The sequence below is a fragment of the Corvus moneduloides genome, chromosome 12 (genome assembly GCF_009650955.1).
Source record: "Corvus moneduloides isolate bCorMon1 chromosome 12, bCorMon1.pri, whole genome shotgun sequence".
NCBI lineage: Eukaryota > Metazoa > Chordata > Aves > Passeriformes > Corvidae > Corvus > Corvus moneduloides.
Genome location: NC_045487.1, coordinates 2,063,948 through 2,089,465, shown reverse-complemented (window position 1 = coordinate 2,089,465; position 25,518 = coordinate 2,063,948). Strand labels below are relative to the sequence as shown.

General features: G+C 50.1%; 2 protein-coding genes across 6 annotated transcripts in view; one reads left to right on the top strand and one right to left on the bottom strand.

Moving 5' to 3' along the window:
* The window catches only part of JPH3 (junctophilin 3), a 50,698-nt gene extending 48,114 nt beyond the window's left edge, over positions 1–2,584 (top strand). The window contains exon 5 of the mRNA XM_032121553.1: positions 516–2,584. Coding sequence (XP_031977444.1) covers positions 516–596 — 81 coding nt within the window. The 3' untranslated portion in view covers positions 597–2,584. The remainder of the gene's footprint in view (positions 1–515) is intronic.
* On the bottom strand, positions 559–25,413 carry KLHDC4 (kelch domain containing 4). 5 transcript variants are annotated; one of them, XM_032121556.1, is made up of 13 exons: positions 25,081–25,413; positions 23,940–24,031; positions 23,051–23,129; positions 22,116–22,214; positions 19,818–19,954; positions 14,780–14,872; positions 14,202–14,361; positions 9,548–9,629; positions 8,116–8,324; positions 6,619–7,039; positions 6,051–6,170; positions 2,616–2,683; positions 559–1,882 (listed from the first exon to the last, which is right to left on the bottom strand). In XM_032121556.1, exons 1-13 carry the CDS (start codon positions 25,177–25,179, stop codon positions 1,808–1,810), a joined length of 1,734 nt encoding a protein of 577 aa, XP_031977447.1. In that variant the 5' UTR covers positions 25,180–25,413; the 3' UTR covers positions 559–1,807. The 5 variants fall into 5 exon arrangements, 4 of the variants coding, with proteins under 4 accessions (XP_031977447.1, XP_031977449.1, XP_031977446.1 ...); XR_004242531.1 differs by lacking the exon at positions 559–1,882 and adding an exon at positions 3,634–3,862 and having other exon boundaries at positions 2,658–2,683; XM_032121558.1 differs by lacking the exon at positions 2,616–2,683.
* Between the last annotated feature and the right edge of the window lie 105 nt (positions 25,414–25,518).

Below are 25,518 nucleotides of genomic sequence, written 5' to 3'. Positions count from 1 at the left end.
AGGTTGCTCCGAGCCCCGTCCAACCTGGCCTTGGACACTTGCAGGTATTTCCCAGAAGCTTCATTTGATCCATATAAACTCAGCAGAGGTTATTAGAGCATTCCCAAAAGGTTGCCTGAACATGGACCCCGTGTCTGGCCTGGTGTCCAGGACACCTGGAGAACAACTGGGAAATGTCCTGAGGACACGGCTCCAAACCATCCCCAAACCACTCTATGATCCAATATCATCTCAGGTTTGGGGTTTTTCTTCCTTTTCATTGACCATCTGATAAACAACTGATTTTAGTTATGCTTTTAAGGCCAGAATTCCATGGGATGATCCATGATCCACTTTAGTCAGGGGGTGCAGCCAAGTGTTTGTTTGGCAGCTTAAAGAAATCCTCCAAGGGTTCCTGGGCACTTTGGGAGGTGTAAACTGGGATCTGCTCATGCCCAGAGCTGCCTGGACTGCACAGAGCTCCCAGCAGAATTCCAAGGATCCATCTAACTCCTGTCCTTCTCTTTCTCTTGCAGGGTTCAGCTCCCATCCTGGTAGTCATGGTGATCTTACTAAATATTGGAGTCGCCATTTTGTTTATTAACTTTTTCATCTAATTCAAGACTGTCTTGTTTGCAAAAATAACAGTTACATGTATGAATGGGGGAAAAAAAAACAACCAACAAAAACAAAACAAAACAAAAAAACCAGAACCAAACAACTACAAACAACAACAACAAAAAAATACAAAACAAAGGGAAAAATCGTAACTCAAACTGTCCTCCGACAATTTCCAAGTCTTTTCACAGAAGAACAACAAACGATCGAGTCTCACTCACAGTTTGCCTTTTTTTCCTGGGTAATGTTTTTTGGATTTTAGCCAAAATTCTTTGCTTGTATAACACTATGCTGTGTGGCATGGCAAAATGCTATCAACACTCTGCCCCCCCAACACTGGGAAGGATGAGAAGGAATCCCAACAAAAGAAGAACCTTGTTTCCCTTCCCCTCACCCCCCCAACCCCCCCAAAAAATTTGTCTTTGTAACAACAGCAATGAACCCCAAAATGGAGATGAGACAAGGGGACCATGGGGAGAGTTTGGGTGGAGTGGGGATGGGCTCTGGGATGCTCCAGGCTGAGATTCCCAGGGAAATCCATAACAGCTTTAATGATAAATGGGAGAGAAAAGCAAAATCAGGCTTTTGTCCCTTTGGAAATGGAGGAATGCTGCTGTAAGGAGGAGGAGAGAAGGAGCATGGGGAAGGAATGAACCCTGTCTGGATGGGAAATGGGAGAACAGGCCCCATTTTGATCCTTGTTTTTAAAACCAAAATTGGCTTTTTGCAAACTTCCTTGGGGCAGGGGGGGAATAGGGAACACGAGGTGTGAGCAGCAGCCCCACCACCCTCCTGCCTTCACTCCTCCTCCCCAGGCTGCTCCTCACCCCTGGCAAGGCTGGAAAACCACCCAGAGCTACTTTTAATTCCCAGCCAATTTCTCCTGGCTAAAAATGTGTACCTGGATTCCCCAAAAACAACCAAAACCTTGGAGGCACCTCCAGCAGCACGGATGGAGTGGCTGATGGTGCTGTGCTGGTGAGGAGCATCCCAGCCCATCCCAAAACGTGTGCACAGGGAGCAGGGTGGGGAGGGACAGGGGACAGAGGGCTCAATTCCAATCCACTGAGGATGACAATAAAACAAAACCAAGCCAAAATCCAACTGTTTCTCAAAGGCACCTGGGGAGGAGCACCTGGAGCAGGTCCCAGAGAGGAGGGAGAGGGTGGTGGGTTTGTCTCTTACATCTTGCTGTGGACTGTTTCAGACATCATGCTTGGGCTCTGAGCATGTAGTATTTTGCACTTTGTAATGCAGGATGTATATTCCAGCTTCCAACATGTCCCTGTATTTAAAAAAAAAGGACAAAAAAAAAAAGAAAAAAAAAAGAAAAAAAAAAAAGAAGAAAAAAAAGGAAAAAAAAGAAAATCAAACCAAACATCATTGGCAATGGCAGCCTCTAAGGATGTATTTTCTTTCTTTTTTTTTTTCTATGTCACTTAATTTGTTCGTTTCTACCATCTTTGTACTATGCCTGCCTTGATTTTGTCCCCTCCCTGTCCCCACGGATAATCTGCATACTCATTAAAGATGCCGTATCCCTGTTCTGAGCTGTCCTGGTCCCAATCACACAGCGTGCTCTCCGCTCCGTTCCTTGGAAGTGGCTTTCCCAAAGCTCCCATTCCCTCCCCATGGTGCTCCACCACCACCAGCTCCAACGGCTCCTTTGGGATTTGGTAGGGCCAGGGACCAAATCCCACCCTCACTGTCCCCCCCTGCAGCTCCAGCAGCAGGAGAAGGGTGCAGGAGGGTGGCAGCTCCCGAGGGGGAGGGTGAGACCCTCACAGGAGATTTTGGGGGTGGGGAAGGAGGGAAAAGCCCTCCTCGACATTCACATCCAGAGTTGTTGGATACAGCCCGGACTCGTGGACTCAGCTTTGCTTTGCTTCTGTTTTAGCTGTTTCTCTGCTACCTTTTCAGCAGATTTCTTATTACACTGCACTGGATTGCTATATTTTTAACCAGAAATAAACTAAGGATTAGAGCATGTGCCAGTTAAATTCAGTTCTTTTCCTTACATGGTCTGATTCCCTCCTGTCGCAGTTTTGCTTCCTCTTTTCTTTCCTTTCCTTTTCCAGGCGCAGGGCTATGGGTGGACAGGGGAAAGGATAATTTTGAAATTCCATTCTCCACGGTAACTGTCCATCATCTTCCCACCTCTTCCTTTTTTTGTGTTGTTTTGGGTTTTCCTTTTGGCTCCTTAGTCATCATTTCCCCCCCCCCCAACGGTTGCTGCACACTTGAAATGAACCAAAAAACGACATACTGGGATTGCAGCCTTGGGAATTCACCCCTGGGGTTTGGAATTCTGTGTTTACTCTTTGGAAAGACTCTCGAGGACTTTTCTTTTGGTGCATGAAACAAAGGGCCTGTCAGGAGCAGGTTAAACAGAGCCCTGCACACACAGATATTCAGATATCTGTAAAACAGCACCAAAATGCCTCTTGTTATCCATCAAATAAAAGGACTGGTGGTTTCCTGACTGGATTTTTCCCACTGGTGCCTGCCTAGTTATTCCTGCTTTTGCCTCTGGACCAGCACAAATCCAGCTTGGATTTCCCAGCTCTCTGTTCCACCCAGGCAAGCTGAGTTTTGCTCAGTAGGAAAGACAGCCACAGACTAATATTAATTGGCTCCCAACCCACATGGTCCAAAAGAATGATTCCTTTCTTAATCCCGGGCAGTTAAGCAATTTGTCTCAGTTCTGGGCTTTTCACATTTGCCCAAGGCCAGAAATATTCCCGAGAAGTAGCCCAGAGAGAGAGGTAATTCAGTGTATTTCCCTGTCTTACGAGCCTGGCTGCTGCAGATCTACCTAAGGCCCATTAAAATGCCCATCAAGGTGGGCCATAAATCCATGGAAATTATCCAGACCTGCTGCTTTATGTCCAGGCTGGCAGAGGCACTTGGATAGTTGAAGGTTTGGATCATTTTTTAGGCTTCACTGGCATTTTTGTGTTCTGACAGCACGAGGAGGGGCTGGAACAGCAGAGCCATTAGGAAGGGGGAATTTGGGAAGGGAGATTTGGATCCCACCTGTGTGAGAGGGGCTGGTCCAGCACTGCATCCTTGGGAAAAGCAAGAAGGAAGGAAGACAAACGCCCTGTGCCATGTCAGCTTCTCCCCAGCCCATCTGGCGTCTGGGTTGCTGTACCCAAGACCCAGATTCCAGCACTCTCCACGGTCTGAGCTTCCAGAGCTTCCAGAGATCCCGAGCTGTGGCAGCATCTCTGCCAGGAAGCGCTGCCGGGAAAACACAGCCAGACTGCAACAGAAGGGGAGGAGCGACAGTAAAACAGGGTGGGATCGATGGTGAAGGGCTTAATTGAGACCTAAGGACTAATTACACATCCTGGCAGCTTTGGCAAGGCAAGGGAGGATGGAAAGCAGGGATTTTTGGAAGCTGTCACACAGAGAGGGCAGCTCCAGAGGGTTGTGCTAAGGCAGGACAGAGCAGGGATGGGATGGGATCTCCTGAGCTGGGGCCTGGGGGTTTGCACGGAACAGAATCCTGGCAGAGGCAGTTTTTCCTTGTTTAGGGGAACAGCTCAGCTCCTTGGACAGCTCCTGAATGACTGCATCGGTTGTAGGATCATTGAGTCATGGAATGGGTTGGAAGGGACCTTAAAGCTCATCCAGTTCCAACCCTGACACTTTCCACCATCCCAGGGTGCTCCAAGCCCCGTCCAACCTGCCCTTGGACACTGCCAGGGATCCAGGGGCAGCCCCAGCTGCTCTGGGCACCCTGTGCCAGGGCCTGCCCACCCTCACAAATCCCCCAAAGCTTTGCACAGAAAGATGTGGATTCCCCCAAGTGAGAGGACAACAGGGTGAGTGACTGAGCAAGCAGCAGGAATTCCTTCCCAGGTCATCAATAAATGCTTTGTTTCCTCCTTTCCCAGATCATCAATAAATGCTTTGTTTTCACCTCTCACCTGTTATTTCATGGGGAAGGTCCCTCCCTGTCAGACACATTTTTCTCTCACCAATTAAAGCTCCCTGTCAGCTCTATTTAATCTATGTTCTGTCCTAATTAGCCCGGCAGATCCCAGCCCTGCTCTCCCAAGAGCTGCATCCCTGGGGAAGGCCCTGCCAGAGGAATACCCAGGGCACCTGGAATTCCCTGCACAAGGCCAGCCAGTCCTGGTGGCACCTCGAGGCACCACTTGGTTGCTGCAGCACCCACTTGGATCCCATCTGTTGTCCCCAAGGACACAGCACTGCTCTGCTGGGAAGGAAGGGATGCCTTGAGGAGAGCGGCTGGAACGGGGGAAAAACAAATCCCTGGATCAGCCCACTCCTTCCTGGCCTCAGCAAGGTCTGCAGGTAGGAATTTCACTGGTCATGAAGAGTTCACTTGCAGGACAACTGGGCCAATAGGGGGAAAAACCGAACTGGGAGATTCCACAAAGGCAAAACTACAGTGAACATGGAAAAGGAAGAGGTTTCTGCGATGTGCATCTCCCAGGTAAGGCAGGAAAGGATTCCCAGGTTTTTCCAGGCATCTCAGAGCTGCTGGTGCACTTTAGAACCACTGCCTGCACATCTCACAGCAGGAACTGCAATCCCTTTTCCACACAAGTAGAAAAGCTGGGATGGGATTGAGTGAGCAAAATAAGATGATGTAACCGAGCCAGTTTATTGTAGGAACCCTTGGAGACATGTCCCAGCCCCAGCCAGGAATCTGGGACCAGTGAACCATTGTCATGTGCACAATTTGTCTGGACAGACCCCAAACAACTTTGGAACAACAAGGTCGGTGTTGCACAGCCCAACCTCAGCAGAACAAGTGCTTGGACAGCAATCCTGTTCCTCAGGACCCTCCCACAGCATTCCCAGGAGTCACAGCATATCCAGAGCATCCATCCAGGCCGGTCAGCCCAGAGGCCCTCAGAGCTGGGAAAGGCTGGAATGCCAGGATGGACATCAGGCTGAGCTCAGCAGGGCTGACCACTGCTCTCAACACGTTCCTTCACTCCTGGAACAGCCTCAGGACATCTACACGGGATCTTCATAGAAAGTCTTGGCCATGGCATGAGCCACCTTGAGCACCTTCTTGTCCTTGGCCTCGGGGCCCATGTGGCTGCGGGCCAGCCTGAGCCAGTAGTGCTCTGTCCTGGCCAGGTACTGGGCCTGGGCCTCCCCAGGCTGCACAGCTGGGTGCTGCTGCTCCCCTGGGCAAAGAGAGGGACAAAGACAGGTCACACACAGCTCACCAGGGCCACATCAGCCAGGCCACATGGGGCTGAACGTGACAGCCTGAGAATCTACCAGCAGCCAGGAGAAATTCTCTTGTATCCCCAGAGCAATGTACCAGGAAAGCTCTGCTTCTGCTGGAAAACTCACCGGGATGCCAGGGAGACTTTCCAGGCTGGCAGCAGAACCAGGCACTGCACTAAACCCCACTTTGGGTTAGTATGGAGAGTAATTATTAATTATTCATTAATAATTACCTTCCTCATCTTCACTCTCCTCTTCAGAGCTCTCCTCTTCCTCCTCCCCTCCCTCTGCACCTTCCACATCATCATCCTCCTCTTCATCCGACTCCGACTCCTCCAGCCATTCCTGGGTTTCTTTGAGGACAAAGGAAAGAGAAGAGAGGTACAAAGAGATAATTACAGAACAAAGAGATAATTAAGGTACAAAGAGAGAACTCCAGGTAATGCCCACGTGCTCTGCAGGACCTAAGACCATCACTGCCCTGAGACAGGGGGACAGGCAGGAGCATCCCTGAGGGTGGAGCGGATGAGCCGGGCACAGCAGGATTCCCAGGATGGCTCATGCCACCACAACTCTGTTTCCAGGTCTTGGGTTTCCAAATAACAGGGCAGAGCTCACTCTACAGTGACCCCAGAGCTCTGGGCCACACACGTTTCTGGTAAGACACTGCATTATCACACACTCCCAGGAAAACCTCCACCCCAAGGCTCATCACCAGCCCTGAGGAAGCTCCACAGTTGTTTTTCTCCCCAGTGTTGCTCCCCTGAAGGCACAGGGAGAGCTGCCCCCAGCAGGGCTTACTTGGATCCATCTCCAGCAGCACCTTCCACTCGTCCATCCTGTGCAGGTCGATGCTGTGCAGGTCACTGAGGGTCACCTGGCGGTCGCCCACCTCGAACATGCCCCCGTACACGTAGAGGACCCCGTGTTTCACTGCCACCATGGCATTGGAACGTGGGCACGGCTCCACGGGCTGCCCCAGGGCTCCACCTTCTTCCTCCTCCTCCTCCTCCTCCTCCTCCTCTGAAGCAGACCTGTCCTTGTCTTCTGCAGCTCCAGGGATCATCTGCTTGATGGTCATGATGGTGCCATCTTCTGCCACCACCTCCTTGACGATCTCCAGGGGACCCTGGGGAGGCGGCAGCTGCAGCTCCTCCTCCCCAGCAGCCGCTGCCTCAGCCTGTCTGCCACGTCTGCGCTTCCTCTTCTCTGATTTCGGGCCCTGAGAACAGAAATAAAAGGAGATTTTGGGGAAATTGCGTGCCCCTAACAGCAGTTCACACCAACAGCATGGATGCTGCTGGGAGGGAAGCGACAATTCCTATTTTTCATCACAATTTAAAGTCTCAAGTGATCACTGCAGCCCCCTGCTACAGCATGAGCTTCTCCCAGCCTAGAACAAGGAACAGTGGAGATCCAGGACGTGGAATTGCTTCCTCTGTTAAGAGAGGAGCAGCTCTCCTGCTCCAGGTGCCACAAGCACACAGAGGCCACTGTTCTGTGGCAAGGGAAAGTAACCCACGATTCCCTGAAATCACAATTGCTGGGTGCTGAATTACAGCCCATTACCAGGCAGCACTCCAGGTCTTGGAAGTACTGTACAGAAGGGCTGGAGAACAATTTGGGAAGGCAGAAGCAACCACCTGAGTGGCTGTTTGCCTATTATGGGATTGACTTCTCCATTTGGAGAACAAAGCCAGGAAGGGGCAGGGGGAAGAAGCAGCTGAACCAGGTTTGCACCTCCCTTGGCCTGTGAGAGTGGCTCAAACACAATCCAAGAGCTGAGCTGAGTTCTGAAGCTCTTGGAGCCAAGGTTAATATTTCATCTCTTCTGGCAGCTCATCAACACTGGGGAGAAGAGGGACAGGTTTGATCCCAAACAGATCTTTCACAGTAGCTTTTAGTGAACTACCTCATGTCAGACTCACAGGTCTGACCTGGAGATGGCCTCAAAAACCACCAGAAACACGTTTTCAAGCTGCTTTGCTTCATTTTGCAGTCCACAGTAATTGGGTAGCCTGATTCCTGGAGGAGAGGGATTGCTCAGGTGCACCACCAGAAACACAGGCTTCCTCCAAAGAGAGAAAATTCCTTGCTCCATCCCTGGAAGTGTCCACGGGCAGGCTGGAGCAAGCTGGGCTCATGGAAGGTGTCCCTGCCCATGGCAGGGGTGGAATGAGAGGCTCTTTAGGGTCCCTTCCCACCCAAACCAGTCTGTGACACTGTGAAAGCTCAAAGAGACCAAACCAGGCCTAAAGGATGTGTCAGATGATTAAATGACTGTATTTAACCCCGGACCTTGAGCTGTGCAGGGAACCAGCGGTTCTTCCCGATGTCATAGAAATAAATGTCATTAAAGAAGTCCCCTTCAATGCTCTCCTCCTCCTCCTCATCGTGCACCCCCCCAAAAAGGAGGCAGCGGTTGTTGGGAGCAGCAGCCACAGAAAAGCCGGACCTGGGAGTGGGTTTCACTCCAGAGGGGCTGAGCCGACTCCAGGTCCACCTGTCTGCAATGGAGAGAACAAATGGGAGCGTCAGCAGAGCAGAATCCTTCGTTGGTTTGTGCATTCCAAAGCCTCCCAGAATTCCAGCAAGGAATTCCATGACCCGTTTTGGACATTCTCATGGTATTTTCGGAGCTTTCTGGGGCAAGGAGCCTCTTGAAAGATGTTTGCACCTTTACTGGAGGGTGGAGTTCAGACAAGGCCTGGTCAGATGCAGCCTTCAAGCACCAAAAAATGTCCCTCAGTTATCCCATGGAGCCCTCCCACCTTCCATCAGTTCTCTCCACCTTTTCTGCCACCCTGCAGCACTGCCTCACCCCCAAAAATAAACACAGCTCATCCCAAGAAGCCCCAACCAGGCTTTACAAAAGGGCTCAGCAGCAGAACAAGGTTCTTGCTCTATCCTTCTGCTTTTCTCCAGCCCCTTCCACTCTGACTTCAGAGCAAATCCCTGAAATACAGGCTGGGAGAAGCACTGCCAGGCCCTGTGCTTCCAAAGGAACTGCAATTCCAACAAGATAAAACTACAAATAGGAATAACACAAACAGGGCCTGGAATCCAGACGGTGCCGGTGACCAACCCTCCTTCCCAAATCCCATTCCAGACAGGTTTGGAGTAATCAATCACAATTTGAACATTTTAGAAACTCAGCTCCAAGGAAATTGTCCCATTGCCTGAGTGAAGGACAAAATACTCTCTCTCCTAAGGAAAACCATGGAATTCCCATTCCAATCAAAGATAACCAACGACCCACAACGGGTCAGTCTGTTCCAGAAGTATTGTACCCCATGGAATGGGCCCACACTGGAGCAGTGAAAGAGCTGAGTGATCTCTCCCTGTCCTTATCTCAACCCATGAGTCTCCCATTGGATTTTCTCTCCCTCCTCCAGCTGGGGAGGGAAGGATAGAGCACCTTTAGTAGGTACCCAGGAATACCCCACCCCAGGAGAATTCTGCAATCCCAACGATTTTCTGTTGTGGAACAGGAAAGCACTGATCAAAATGTCCCAGAAACAGAATTTCCAGAATCTGGAAATGTTGTTTTAATTCCCTCCCACATACAAACCGAAGAAAAAATCACTAAAATCTCTTTTCCTGGATTTCTTCCTGAGCTGACACTGGGGCACAGAGGTTATCACTGAGAGGGGGATTTGGTCCCAAGTTTTTTTGGTGTGTTATTCCAAGGAAGGGAGAGGATTTGCATTCCCAAGCCTGCAGCGCTCACCTTCCTCCTTGCCTGCCCCTTCAGCCTTCAGCAGGAACATATCCGTGTGCAGGGTGCCTTTGTCCACATCCTTCTTGACCCTCTGCAGGGAAGGGAAACACAGGGATGCTCAGGGAAACAGCTTCAGTGGCCCAAACCATAGAGGGGACCCAACTGAAAAGGCAAACGCTGTGACTGGGCAAGGAGAGGCCAGAGAGGAGGCTCTGGAGCATCAGGCAGCTCCAAACCATGGAGGGTTTGGAAACCAAACAGGGATACTCCCTGTGACGTGCCACAGTTCCTGCCTGTGGCAGCAGGAAGGGCTCTCCAGGCTGCAGCACAGGTTTGTGGGGATTTGTGGCTGTATGGAGACTGTGGGATGCAGGAATTTTGGGACCCAGAAAGGAGAAATCAATTGTCACAAGGGATTAAAACCAACTGCTTTGCAAACAAAGGACATGGGCAGCACTGAGGAAACAGGAGAGCCAAGGTCCTCCTGCCTTTTACAGCCAGGGCCAGGTGCTCTCAAGGGACTGATTTAACTCCTGTAAAAGGCAGCACATTCCCACTCCCCCAAAGTGGGACACAACAACTTCCCAGGGCTTGTAAGGCCCTCTGGGATTCTGCCCCTGGATGTTGAGCAGAAGCTCTGATCTGCAAGGACCTCATGTGGTACAGCCTGGTGACCAGCCCAGGCTGTGGGTCCCTATCACCCACCCGAGACAGCACAGGAGAGGCAGAGGTGACACCTCTGCCCCACTTCAGCTGTGGCATTTGGGGTGCCACACAGCCCTGAGCAACAGGTTCGTTCTCCCAAACAGAAGCAGAAACCCCACTCCCACCCCTACAAAAGGCAACAGCAAGACAGCAGCAAGGGCAGGATGAAAGCTCAGCTGAAGCAATTAAATGCCTGACTTCCAGTGTGATTTCCCTGCTCCTTTCCCTGTAAGCCCTGGATTCCAGTGCTCATGGCAACAGCAGCATTCCAAGGCAGCTCTGTGCCACACCACTGTAGGAGGTCTGTTAATAATGTCATTATCCACCCATCCTTCATGCACAGCTCCTGCTTCCTTGTAATTCCCGTCCTCCTGGGGCCACGGTGTTGCTGGGATGAGGAACTGTGCTCCCAGGATGCCAGTGGGATCCCAGCAGTGGATCCCGAGGTTCAGCCCTCAGAAAGATGAGGAGCAGGATGAGAGTCCTGCTGCACACCTGTACCCTGCAGCTGGCAGGTTTTGTTGTTGCTGCAGGGCCTGGTATCCAATTCCAGGGAATGGTATTCAGTTCTCAGGGGGAGGAGAGGGAAGCGTGTTCCAGGCACTGCACAACTGCACACAGGTGAAGTGTGAGGAGCACAGCGAGATGGGCATGGCAGGAGAGGCAGGGAAGCAAACACAGAGAGAGCAGCTGGCTCCACAACCATCCGAGCTGTGTGGAATAACTGCATTCCTTCCTCCTGAAAAGCTGCCTGTAGTAAACACACTGTGAGTGCAACATGACAAAGCTCCCTGGGCTCAGAAAACCGCCATGAGGCGGAGTGGGAGTCAGTTTTTGTTGTCACAGACACGCCTGCTTTCCCCAGCTCACAGACACTTCCAGCTGCTGGAGAGATCCATCCCCTCCCAGCCAGGACATGTCTGCCCTGAGCAAATCACTCCATCACTGACAAGAGGTTCCTGCTCCCCCATTATCCTTTGTGCTTTAAAGTTCCAGGTGTTTGTGTTCCAGCACAAAACTGGCTGGGATATCCACTGTGGACAGCCTGTGGTTTGCACGTGCAGGTACAGTGGGGAGTTACCAGAGCTTTACAGGTATTAGCTGAAATTCCAACTCTGCTGACAGACAGCAAAGAAACTGAGGCAGGGAGAGCTTGGGAAGTGGAATCAGGATTCTCCACGTGCTAAAAATGTCTGATATGAGATCAACAGTGATTAAAAACATCCAAATAGCAGAAGTGTTCAGCAGGCAGAGCTACAGAGGGAGCCAGTCCCACCAGATCTTACAATTCAGGCACTTCAACCCTTCCACGTGTCCCAGCACAATCCACTTCAGCTTTGTGACAACTGCCACTAAAAAAACCCCAAACCAACAACAAAATCCCCACACCCCAGCCATCTCCAGCATCCCAAAGCCCTGCCCACGTGTAACTCCAGCCCTCCCCTGGCCTGTAGGCTGCACCTGCAAGGCGGAGCAGCAGCAGCTCCAGCCCCTCTGTTGCTTAGCAATGGAGAGGCCTCGGTCCTTCACACAGCCTGAAATGCAGCTCGCTGCAGCAAGCCCCATCCCCAGCACGGCAAAGGGCTCAGGACATCTTTAGGATCAGCAGGAGAGCAAGTCTGAGCTCCTCTGGGCATTCTGAGGTGTGCTCTAGGCAGAGCTGGCAGCACCTACAACATCCCCTTCTGCAGGAGATCACAGAAATTGTCTTTATCGTCTCCAGGCCACTGATGAACCAGGAGCACACAGACACTATTGTGCTAAGAATCCTGCTTTTTAAAATACCAGGCACCAGCATCTCAAGGCAGTCACACCCAGGGCTGGAAAGCTCCTTTTTCGCCATTTGCAGCCTGGTTTGGTTGGGAAAATGCAGTGGCTGGCACAGCAAAGGTGTGTGGGGACCAAGGTGCTGGTCCTGGCTCTGCAAGTCCTGGAGTGCCTCAGACAAGTCACTTCCATCTTTTCTGCCTCTACTTCCCCAGCCAGGAAAGAGACTTTTTTATCCAGGTCCCATGAAGGGAATTCAGCCCTGGACTGACAGACGTTACTGAGAACAGACTCTCCACATCACTTCTGCAAGTTCAGGACATCAAAGCAGGGACCAAAACTCTGTTTCTGCCTTCCCAGCTCCCTGCCCATCACACGACAGCAGCCCTGCCATGTCACCACCCTCCTCCAGCACTGTGACAGCCAAATTATGTCTCTATTCAGAAAGAAGACCTATTATGATTTTCCTCTCCTCTTCCCTTCAAAATTTCCCATCGCATGTGTGACTTAGTCCTGCCTCTTCTTAGAACACTCTACATTTGATGAATGGTGCTTTGCTTGGATATTTGCCTGGTTTCAGATGGAAAAATGTCTTCATATGCCCCAAAATACTTGCACAGCACCCCTGACTGGAGTATCTGCCTCTCTAACTGGAAACAAGGAATAAGTCCTCTCCTGTATCTGCCCAACTCCACTTAAGTATTGTTTTCTCCACGTCTACCTTCTCCCAAGAGTATCCCAGGCAAACACATTTTCTCCACTTCAAAGCAAACCCAGACACTCAGCTCCACAATCAGCTCTAAGTGAAGACACAATGAGAATTAAATAGCCACACATTAACAGAATTGGGTCTCTCCTAGAGGGGCCATATCCTGCTGAATTTAATTTTCAGGAGCGTGCTGAAGGTTTGTTGTTCCTAAAGGCTGCAGAGAAAATTCTGTCCAGAGCTTTGGTCAGTTTGTGCTACAACAGCAGAGCCTGTCAGGAATGGCCCCTCAGAGAGAAGCACACAGAGCTCTCTACATGACAAAGGAAGGAGACTTTTAACATCTGTTTAAAATGTCTTGTTCTAATGGAATGTCTGTTTTGCCTTAATGGAGTGTCTGTCTTAATGGAAAAGCTGTTTTTCAAGCTGCAGAGAACTTCCCTCAGCTCTTAGCCTTGCCCAGTGCCCTGCCAAAGGCTGAGGGCAGCTTTGCATTCCCTCCATCCCTTCTTCATTTTTAGCAGCCCACAGCAACCCAGAGCAGAAGTGGAACAGAACCAGCTGCAAACACATGTGACTTCTGTATTTCCATGGGGCTTCCAGGAGAACTCCACACCTAGCAGAGCATGCAGGCTCCTGCTTCCTTCCCACCCTCAGGAGGGAGGAAACAGGACAGATGAGGGAAGAGGACAAAGCCCTTTCAGGTGGGAAAGGCTCTGAGTCGTTACTGCTGTTGAATCCAACGCACATCTGATGAGGCAGAGCCCGAAGCTCAGGCCCTGAGGAGGCCTAAATGCTTCTAAATATACAGAGAGACTGACTCCCTTCTCTCCCCTCTCCCTGCTTCCCTCCTTTGTTCATTTATTCCCCTCAGAAGAACAAGGCGTCCTCCTCCCCCAGCTGGAAGTGCTGCCTTTCCACGGGAGCAGCAGGATCCAGGGCCTCTGCCTGCATCCCCAACATGAAAAGCTTTTGCAGGAGCCTTCTGCTCAATGAAACACTTCCTTCCTGCTGCCCAGCACGGAGACAGGGATACCTGCTCAATAAGGAATGTGCTCCAAAGGGCTCTCTGGTGTAAATTCCCAAGATTAACGGAGCAAGGAGCAGAGCTGGGGGAGTCTGGTGCTTATCAAAAGTCTTTTTTGGCTTACTGAGTTTGCTCCCTCACCTCTGCCACGGATGGCACAAAATAAAAGTCTCCTGGCAACTGCTGCTTTCAACCTGCAAGTGCTGAAACACAAAGGAATACCGGAGAATGCTTTAAGTTGCCAAAAAAATGTCATTTCTCCCAGTTGCTTATTCCTCCCTCGGTGATATCAATTCCTTATATTGGATTAGAACAGCAGGGAAAACACAGAATTCATTTGAACCAAGATTAGCCCCTCAACCAGCAGAACTGCACGGAAAAAAAGCCGTAATTAGAAGATGCCTGTTTTAGTTCCCAGCCTGTGGACAACATCTGACTTAGCACAAAGTGTCCCCCACCTGTTTGGAGTAGCCTCCATAGATGATGATGTTGCCCTCGGGAGTGGGAGTCATCTGACAGCCAGATCTTGGAGCAGGCCCAATCCCTGCTGGAGCCAGCTTGCTCCAGGTGAAGGAGTCCAGGTTGAAGGCGTACACATCGTTGTAGTAGATGTAATCTCTAGGGAGAGCACACGGGCACAGCACGTTTTGTGATGGGCACGCTCAGGACAGGCTAAAACAGCACTTCAGAGCTCTGCTCCCAGCCCCGTGACAGCCCAGCTGTGATCCCACAGCATGGCACACCCCACAGGGGAAGATGTTTCTACAAGATAAGGATCTGGTAAGATTCAGAGGCCAAAAGTGCTGGACTGAGCTTTGGCTACAAGGATGGGCAGCTACTTCAGTGCTACAATGATTTCTCCCACACCTGAAGACTTTAAATCAAGATCCCTTGTCTTCCTAACACAAGAATCTACTTCAGTCCCAGTTCTGCTGAGGATAATCCTCCCATTAACACCCAGATATTTCTGTTACTGGTGAAATTTTGTTGCCCTTTTTAAGGAGGACTCAAACCCCCAGCCACCCCTGCAACCCACCTTGCACTCTCATGGAAACCTCCAAAGATGACCAGCTGCCTCTTGCACGCAACCATCCGGTGTCCACTTCGTCCAGAGGGCCCTCCCGGTGCCCTGAAACACAAAGAAATTCCATTTCTCAGCCAAATCCCCTTTCCTGGTAGTGCATCAGGCCTTTTTTGTTGGTCATTGGCAGCTGAGCTGGCTGAGCTCAACCTCTCCTGGACATGGGAACCTTGGGGAACGTGGTTGCCTCAATCCGTGTCTGCTTTTCTCCTGAACAGGACGTGTGCTCTTCCTGGAACTCTTGGGATGGCAGCACAGACAATTTTATTCCTCAAGATAAACCACCCTAACAGCACCCAAAGTCTTTTCAGTGATGACTCAGGAGCTGATTTTTCAGGAGAGTTTAATGAACAGCGCTTGCACAATTACAGGGAAGACGCTCCAAACTGAGATGTTTTCTCCAAGCACTGAGAGACAAAACCTGGCTCCGACATCCCCCCTCCTTCAGTGTCTTAGGAAATCACATACCCACAACACCTTCACTCATCCACCTCAGTTTGGGTATGACACCAAACCAGTGAAAACACTTCATGAATTACTCAGATTTCCTCAAGAACAAAGGTATTGCAGCAAAATAAGTCATCATTGTCATCATTACCCTACTGAAGGAGAGCAGGGATAGATGGGACGTTGAGAAGGAATTCTTCCCTGCAAGGGTGGGCAGGCCCTGGCACAGGGTGCCCAGAGAAGCTGTGGCTGCCCCTGGATCCCTGGAAGTGTCTGAGGCCAGGTTGGACATTGGGGCTTGGAGCAGCCTGGGATGGTGGAAGGTGTCAGGGTTGGAACTGGATGAGCTTTAAGGTCCCTTCCAACCCAAAGCATTCCATGACTCTGTGACTCACTCTATGATCCTACATGCTCAAAAGCAGCTACACATCCCTGCTCCTTCCAAGCTTTCCTGACCTTTCAGTTAGATGTGCTGCTTCCACTTCCAAAAACAAGCAACACCCCCTCCATCTGTCACATCCAAGAAGCTCCCGAGGAGCCGGGCAGCTGGACACCATTCCAACATGGATTCTCCTTCCTTCACGCTCACCCACAGCACCACGTGAGAGACAACAAAAACAACTCCAAGAACTTTCAAACAAAGCCAGCTTTAGGCCAAACTGGAGGGAGAACAGGGTTTGCTGCGTGTGTTCTTCCCTGCCCCCGTGGTGGAACCCATCCCGTTTTTCCCTCGCTGAGGAGTCTCCCAAAGTGCCCAGCTGGCACCACTGAGCCCAGCAAGACTCCTCCAACAGGCAGCCTTAAGGTGTGGAAGTGACTGCACAATCAGGGCCTAAATGAAGTCGAAAACAGCAGCAAAACCTAAAGCCCCGACCCTGCCCCCCACCACACTTGGAGTGGCAGCAGGGAGCTGGGAATGTGGTGATGGATTTCTGTGGAGAGGGAAAATGAGGGCCCTTATTCACCATGGAAAATGACAACCTCACCCCTGTGATAATGAGAAACTCCACCAGAACAGCAGTGTTTGGGGAAGACTGAATTAATATTGATTGCTTGGACTCTTTATTCTAACAGAGAGGTGGTTTTTCCAAGCATTTACTGGGTTTTTAAGTATCACCCTGCAGAACAGCACCTCTGGTATTAATTTCATCAAGCCCTGAAATCATTATTTTCTCTTGCTGTAACAAAGCTCCCGTGTCATTATTCCAAAAGATGGCACTTTTAAAATCACCTTTTTTTTTTTTTTAAGGAGAGAATGAATTAAAACCCAACATGACCACTAAAATCCTGTTCCCAGAGTATCTCGCGCCTTGTTTCTCAAGCAAGTTTCCTCCAAGTTCAAAATCAATCCTGAACAATAAAAAGTTTACTCATTGATGTGTTTTAATAAAGCTCCCACCTATGCAGAATTAACTCCAAGGCACAAATGGCACAGTCAGGCAGGACTGGCAGTGATGCAGAACCTCATTCCTGCTCCAGAAGGGTCTTCCTGCAACTTGTTTTCCAACTACAAACTCTTCCCTTTTACCTGTTTCACTGCTCCTGGTCCCAAAGAAACCTTTTGGAAATGGTTTCTCAGACTTTATGATTAATGCTCTATTTCATGGGGTTGACACCAGAAAGCAGACGTGTGGGAGGGAGCTGTAAATTCTCCAGACTTTTTTTAAAAATAGATTAAAAAGTCTGGCTGAGGACTGGCTCTACACATGTACAGCATGAGGCTGATCTGAGCTGCTCCATAAGGAATTTCCTTTTGCTCGTGGAGTTACTCTGGGGCTTGTAGTAACAAACCAGACCTGAATTCAGCCCCCAGATTCATGAATTACTTGTCCCAGTGGCTACAGGCTGCAGGAGCTACCTCTTCATCCAGAGAACGCTCAGGTGAAGCTTGGAAACATTCAATAATAATAAAAGTGGGGGTGAAGAGAACATCCCAGCAAAGGGGCACTTCAGGACAGAGCACTTTTATCCTTCAGAGGAAGCTGAACTCAGGATTTGTGTTGTTTTACGACTTTCCCTGTGAATGCCCCAGTGTTGGGGTCAGTGGCATGCACAGATTCTGTCCCCTCATGTTTGGACACTCAGGTGGAAGGTGAGAAAGGAAAACACAACTGGCACAGGACCCAAAATCCTCAATTCCAAGCCCTTGCAAGTCAATCCACAGTTGTACATTTGTTTCCTGATCTGCCAAAGAACCAGCTCGTTTCTGGGCTGACAATCTACTTGATTTACACCAGAACACCCTTCTTTTCTTTAAGCACCTTCTACCTGGTGTGGCAGGACCTGATTTTTCTGGTGTGCAAGGAGAGGCATCCATCAGACACAACCCTGTGCTGGGCCACCCTGCTCTGCAAGGACTGCTCCACTTCAACAGACACTGGTGAAACTGGGATATTTACAGCACCACATCCCACCAAATCCTACAGGAAGTACCATCAGCATTCCAGAATTTCAGTGAAGGGAGCTCCACTGGCTCAAATGACAACCCCAGAGGGATGTGGCAATTCCCAAGCACGAGCCCCAAGGATGCTCCCTGTCTCTCCCTGAGGGAGTGCACTGGGCCACAGGGAGCTGAGGGGGAATGTTCTGTCTAGGAAGGAATGAGGCAATTAGGTTAAAATATTGCTGCTCCAAGGCAGGGTAACAAACAGTTCACGGACTGAGGAAACCTCGTGCATCACACACAAGATAAGGTGGTTGCACTAAGTCAAAGTCAGCTGCTGGCACGGCTTCTAACGGGCTGGGATTTGCTGTGTTTGGATCATCTTTGTGCATGCAAAATGCAAGGAAACACAGCTAAATCTTGCTAAATATAGCAACTTTGAACTCTGCCAGGCAGCCTGGCACCACTGCGCTCTGTGCTAGGAGAAAATGGAGCTGCACTTCCCCAGCACAGCAAAGTTTCACAGTTAGTCAAGGTTTTCTCTTCCCAAGTGTTTTACAGTCAAGCCCCTCACAGCACCAGGTTTGTGGCAGGAAGAGTAGGCCAGGAAGGACAATATAACTGCCTGGAATCTGAACTGTGGGGCTGGAATAACCAGATTTTCTAGAACTTCAAGTTTAGATCACAGCAGGGTCATCTTGGACAAACCAACACATCAAATCCACCTGGAATGGGGCACTTGTTATCCCTCCCATGGGAACAGAAACGGAAACTTTGCCTCTCTTGTCCAGACATTTCATCATGAATAATTAATTTTCTTTATTATTTGCACTAAAATGATGTCTTCTAAACCCAGCTCTAGTCTGTACCCCATGTCTGCCACCTGGCATTTACTGGGGTAACACTGGCACCACACTGGATACATGGAACTCTTCCTTGGCCTGTGCCAGGGATGGTTCCCCACCATGACCCAGCAAACGGGAAATGCTGAGGGAAGTGAAGTGCAGCAGGTGTCATGATCAGAGTTTTAAAAGAAGCTGGAAAAACTCCCTTGCAGAACTCAACAATCATCTCAACAATTTCCTTTTCCCCTTTCCAAGCAGGCTCCTGATCAAGATGCCATATGGAAAAGCAGAGAGGCAGCAGAAGCTGGATTTTCATGCTCAGCCAAGTCAGCATTAAAACAAAGCCATTCCCTCCCATTGCGTCATTAATGCAGCTCCTGGAGCTCAGCCCAAGGATGGGAGATGTGCTTTGTCTGATTCCAACACTGGGACCAGGGCATGGGTGTTCCCAAAATTCCAGCAAGGGCCACCCAAACATGGCAGGAAGCTCAAATGGAGTAGGCTCCAAATTCCCACTTGTCAGGCACTACCAATGCTCTCACTTTGCAGGGAGAGGAGAGAAAGGTGAGCCAGGCACAGTGAGTCACTCTGAGGCCTCAGGCATGTGCCAAGGCAGAGCTCGTCCCAAAACACCCTCAGCTACTGTGCAAGCAGAGGCAGAGACAGGTAACAGACCCCAGACTCTTAACAGGGTGAGAGACACAGATTACAGATCCCATGCCTTAATAGGGTGAAAAGGGATCAACGTGGGCAGATCTGGTGTTCCCACCTGAAGGAAGAACATGGAGCTCCTAAGTGTTCAAAAGCTGCTGCTTTTCCCAGTGCACTTTGAGGGTGATCTGGAGCTCCAGCCCACCCAAAGCTGTGTTCTGAGTACAAGACAACCTCAAGTCCAAGAGGAAGCCAATGCCAAACTCAGACCCAAAGCCAATCTCCTGTCTCTCAGTCCACTGCGTGTCATGTCAGAACTCCTCTCAGGAAAACACAAACATGAGGAGCCAAAACGAGGAGCCAAAGGTTAAGGAAACATCAACAGAGGACTTTGGGCCAGATCCACTGAAAATATTTACACCTTCACTCCCCTCAGAAACTACCAAGGCATTTGGCACCTGTTTACTTTGACAGGTCTCAATCACTGGCTTGTTTATCCCGAGGAATCTCAAGGCAGCAAATGCCAGTTCCCAGGGATGAAGCTGGCTCCGTGGGTAGATACAAACTGGCTGCTCCAGTCAACTGGGAGATCTCCAGGGATCTCAGGGATCACTGCTCCAAATTTCTTGGCAAAAGCATGGTCCAGACATGAAGGCCTAGCACTTACTTGATCTGCTCCCAGGTCTTGGTGGCCAAATGCAGGACCCAGAGATCCTTGTAGTGGTAGAACTGCTCCCCGTTGGGAGAGGCAAACTCCCCCCCGAAGATCCAGAGCTGCCCCCCAGCCGTGGGCACCACAGCTGCCTGCAGGAGAGGGAAGAGCTGGATCAGAGCAGGATTCTAAAGCAGGCACATAAGTTCACCAGCCAAGCACACGGCTCCAAATCTGAGGAAACAACAGCAGCTCTCTGGGGCTGAAGGAAGGAGAATTTGGAATAAAAAGTACTCAATGTTTAGCACACCTTCCCGAGAGCAAGGGAAAGCTGGCCAAGGAGCTGGGCTCTTCCCACTTCCTGAGGGAAGTTCAAAGTTTCCTAGGAAACATCTTGGGATTAGCTTAACAAAAACTGTTCGACTCCCTCTGTTCAAAACCAACCAAACAAGAAAAAGAAAAGAAAACAAACAAAAAAAAAAACCCCAAACACAGAAGGAAATGTGCAGCATTTGGACAAGAGGAGAGACTCTTACTGCTCTGATTGTGTCACAGCAGAGAGGGGTATTTTTATATTTTTTTGGCACAGAACAGCACCAAAACACCTTTGGCATGCAAGCTGCCAGTTAAAAGCAGGGAGGAGAGCAAGGCTCTACTTCATTAAAATTACCTGTATTAGGACCAAGGAAGAAGGAAGGAATCCCAAGAGGGAAATGCTGTGGCTGTGCAAATTTCAAATTGTGTTTTCTTCCAGGGTACCCATCACAGATCAACTTTGGGATAATCTCTTTCCTCACAAGGCTTCATTCCCTGCCTGTCTCTCCCAGCAGAAAAAGATTTTTAGCCCCACACAGGACCATGCCCTCCCATAAACCAGCCCAAACATGAAATGATTATGTAAGAAAATCCAGGGTGTGCTTTCAGGCAGGATTTGTGGGAACATGAAGTTACCTAAACAAAGCAGGTATGTGCCTGAATTCCATGGGCATCCTGTGCTTAAAAGCTTAAGGGGAAGGTTTATGCAACAGCCTGCTCATACTTGTGGGTGACCTTTCCAAGAGCTGCCTTGAAATTCGTGACAAAACCAAACCTTTTCCTGGAACAACTGCCAACACCTGCCCTTAGCTCCTCTCACCTCCACTCCAACAGTGGATTGTGTGTCAGAGACCAGGGATGACAAATAAAACTAAAAACATGCACCTGGCACCCCCAGACACATTTCTGTTTAACTCTCAGCTATGCATTAACGCCACAAGGAAGACAAACCAGTCAGCTCATGAGGCTGAATTGTCCCCTGTGAAACTATAATTAATTATCAGACAGGAAACACTGCTGAAAGCAGGACTCCTCAGATTATTGTTGTTGTAATCCAGCTGCAGCTCTTGATCTGCTCCCTTTGGATGGAGCTGCTCGACAGCCACCTGCTGGCTACTGGAATGCAGCCTCTGAAATCAAGTTCTAGTCCAAACAACACAAAATAGCCCAAAAATCAAGTCAGAATCTTTCAATTCAAGGATACGCAGCTCGGAGCAAGACTGGCACTTAGTAACATAACAAAGGGATATGAACCTAATTGGGGTGTTGCATCTTACCAGGGAGCTCTGGAGAGCTTTGGGATGGGCAGGAAAAGGACATTCACATCCTGTATGGCAGCTTTGGGAGGTACCAGTCACCCACTGGCTGCAGCAGGTTAAGAAAATTTATCAGCTGGTGAGGGCCAAAGACCTGCAAGAAATACAAGTCTTTGGTCCAGTTTCTACTGTGCAGGTGTTCACATAAAGTAAACAAACCCAAATCCTTCATCCTCACAAGCAGCCTGTGACCTGGATTTCCAGAGAGGTGGAGAAGAGCCCAAGTGCTCCCTGCTGGCAGCAGTGACAGTGTCTGGGATGCTCATGGATGTAGGGCTGTGGCCATGAAGGCAATAAGGCACTTCGGTCAAATTCCAGTTTGAAAATCCAGGGCCCCCTGGGATTATGCATTTGAGCTGGTCCTTGTACAATGCAGCAAAAAGAATTCATTTCTAAAGAAGAATTGCCCCCCTAGCTCTGCTTGAGTCCTGCCAGATCAACAGATACAACCCCAAACCTTCATTCCACACTGAACACTTCCAGAGGACACCCAGGGATCAGAGCACCTCGGGCAGCCTTGGACAGGCCCCTCAGCAGAAGAGCTGAAGTGACACCACTGGCAGCTCATTATGAGGAGAACAAAGAGAGGCAAGAAACCCTCAGGAGGTGAAAAAATTAAAACCCTCCTCCCAAATAATCTTTAAAACAATCCCAGCTGCTGCTCTGGCAGCCAGAGCTTTACCTGGTGAGCACAACGCCTCGGGGGTGGGTTGGGAATCTCCAGTTTGGCCCAGCTGTTCTTCCTGATGTGGTAAATGTACAGCTCATTGTACAGGAAGGTCTGTGGGACAGGGACAGGAAACAGCAGCTCAGCTCAGCTCAGTTCTGCCTGGTGGAATTTGGGTGAAGATTGCAAAGCGCAACCTCCTCAGCGGGCAGGGAAGGACAAGAAACTCCTGCACTGCATTGGGAGGCAACAACTGTTCCACCGGGCTGGGAATGTTCTTACCCAAACCCTTGGTGACAGCTTGAGATACCAGGATTTAAAAAGCTGGAGCTTAACACAGATGTTCAGGTTAAAGCTGCTCAACTCCAGAGCAAAGAACGGCTCCAGGTGGTAAAAAAGGCAGAATCAGTTCAGCTCATCACACTGGGTAACCCTGAGGTGACCAAATATCACTGCCAGGCTGGAGTTTCCAGGGCAGTTTGTCTCCAGGAGCACAACAACCACTTGCAACCTGCAGCAATCCAGGAGCAAGAGTGCTCCTGAGAGCAATAATTTGCTGCTGCTCCCACCTCCAAGGCAGGCAGTGCCTTGTCAGCAGCAAAGGTGCAGAAATATCTTGTTTTGAGAAGTGGAAGAGATTCTTTTCTAGTTATCCCAAATGAGGGGCAGATATGGCTACAATTAAGTCTGGAGAAATTATGAAGCCCTGAAATATTGATGCTGAGACAATCACTCTGACTCCTTATTGGGTTCCAGCGTGTCTCCTTCCTGCCAACTGCTCAGCCATGAGACAGACCCATGGCAGAATTAAAGGCTCTTTTGCTCTCATTCAGGGACAAATACATATTTTATGACTCTGCCTTGAATTTCCCTTCAAATGAGACCCGTGCAAATTACAGGAAAAGGAGGGAGGGGGCAGATAAAGAAAAAGAAAATGAAGTATACATTACTTTTTGGCCATTGAAATATTCACCTCCAAAAAGGATCAGCTCGTCTCTCTCGGGGTGAGCACAGAGGGAGCAGTTCAGCCTGAAAGAAGAACAAGGATGGAAAAAACAGATCTGAAAGTCCTTAAAACCCTGAACCTTGGAGCCTTTAAATCAGGCATCAGCACCTCTGCCCTCCAGCCACAAAGGTCTCTCTATCATCTGCCAAATTACCCTCCTGTGATGTTCACCCCAGGGCTAAAAACTTCTCCAAAGAAATTAATCTCTTCCAAAACTTCCACCAAGATGAATTGGGCACTGTCTGAGAGCCTCTCCTATTTCAGGAGCACACGTTACTCTGTGATTTAACTCCCCCTTTGACGTGAGCTCCTGAATTTTAATGCTGGGGTGGCAGGAACAAAAATGACTTTTATGAGGGCCCAGAACTCTGCGCTGTCTCCTCTCCATTTATCTGTGTCATTATTCTGCACTTGCTGCTGGTCACTGCTCTCCTGAATACCCCAAGTACGTGAACCCCACTTTAATAAAGTGCTTTTTACCTCATGACACATCCTTTTGCCTCTGAATTCCCTTCAGCCCTCTAGTCCAAATCCAAAACTTCCTCTTCACTTTTATTTTCCCTCAAAGCCCTGAAATCTGACTCTGCGTTGCCTCTTTTGTGCTGATGGAATGGTTAAAAAGGGGATTTTGGCACCAAAAAGTTTTTGGTTCCTTTTTTAACCAGGTATTCAGTATTCTAGGCGTTTCGTAACTCCAGATGTCAGGTATTTTCTAACTCCAGATATCAGCTATACCTTCCACTCTTGGGAAATAACTTTACATAAATAAATGCCATTAAAGGCACCCCCAACTGCTCTGCAAGTGGCAGCCAAAGCCTCACACGAGCTCTTACCTGGGTGAGGGGGGTGGGCAGGATGACTCAATTACTTGTGTCTTTTTAGCATCCAAACTCTGGAATTCTGCTATCAGGGCTTCAAGATCCTCCTGGAAATAAAAAGCCAGACATGAGCTGCTTGACATGCACAGAAGCACACATGAAACCAGCACGCACTCCCACAATCTCCCTTAAAAAAAAAAGAACTGAAAACCCTGCCTAATTACAACTGGAAACTCTTTTATATCCAGAGAAACCTCGTGTTTCTTTATTCCCTTTCAACTTCACTCAATTAAAGCCAAAATCTGCCCCCCAAAACTGCTGACAGACCAAGGGCAGAAGCAGGATTGCAGCAGGAGGGAGGTTCTGAGCCAGGGTCTCTCCCACAACCCCACTGCTCATCTCCTCCCTTCAGGTCACCTTTCTGAAGGTGTGGGCCAAGCAGAGATTTCCAAAGTGTCGGAATTTTGCCTCTGCAGCATGGAATCAGCTCTCCCTGCAGCCAGGACACATCTACAGGGACACTTTCCATGTCTTTAAGCCACTAACACCACGTTTTGAACAGGGAAGAGTCGCTCGGAAAAGGCTTAAATACAAGCAGCCCTTCGAGGAGTGCGAGAAACAAAGATTTTTGTTTTTAAGACCAGAAGGATGAAGGGGATGGAAAGCAAAAAAGGAGCCTTAAACTGTGCTTTCGTGTCTTTCTTTTACACCTCCTGTCACACACAATGGACCCGATGCGATTTAACCAAGTAACTGACTCTGCTTAGAACCAGAGAATCAGGGACTTAAAGCTCATCCCATTCCAGCCCCCCGCCGTGGGCAGGGACACCTTCCACTATCCCAGATTGCTCCAAGCCCCGTCCAGCCTGGCCTGGAACACTGCCAGGGATGGGGCATCCCTGGAAGTCCAAGTTCAAGCAGGTTTGGACACTGCTCTCAGGCACGCGGTGGATTGCTGAGGTGTCTGCGCAGGGCCGGGAGCTACACCGGATCATCCATGTGCGTCCCCTCCGACTCAGGATATCCTACGGTTCCCTGATCCACACTTTCCCTGGACAGCCCAGGTTCCGTCTGGATTCGCTCCTTTGCTGCCAACCCTGTCCTCATCCTTCCCCGGCACCCGCAGCGGCCCCGCGCCCTCACTCGCGCCCGTCACCTCCTCCTTCTTGGCTCTGCGGGACACCTTCTTCTCCATCTTCGCCGCCGTCTTCTCGGCGCCTTTCCCCTTCTTGTCGCGCTTCCCCTTCTTCCCCATGGCGGCGGGGCCGGGATACCCCGGGATTCCACAGGGATCACACCGGGACGGGGCCGGGTTACCCCGGGATCACACCGGGATCACACCGGGCCGGGATCACGCCGGGCCGAGCCGGGATCACACCGGGCCGGGCCAGGATCACACCGGGATCACACCGGGATCATAGCAGGCCGGGATTCCCCGGGAATCACACCGGGATACCCCGGAAGGCCCCGGGATGGGGCCGGGACGAGGCCGCTCCGCCCCGGCCGCTCCTTGTGTCCGGCGGCAGCGCCCCCTAGCGCACCAGCGGACTGGGGACCGCCGCCCGCGCTGAGGGAGCGGGGCGGGAGCTCCCTG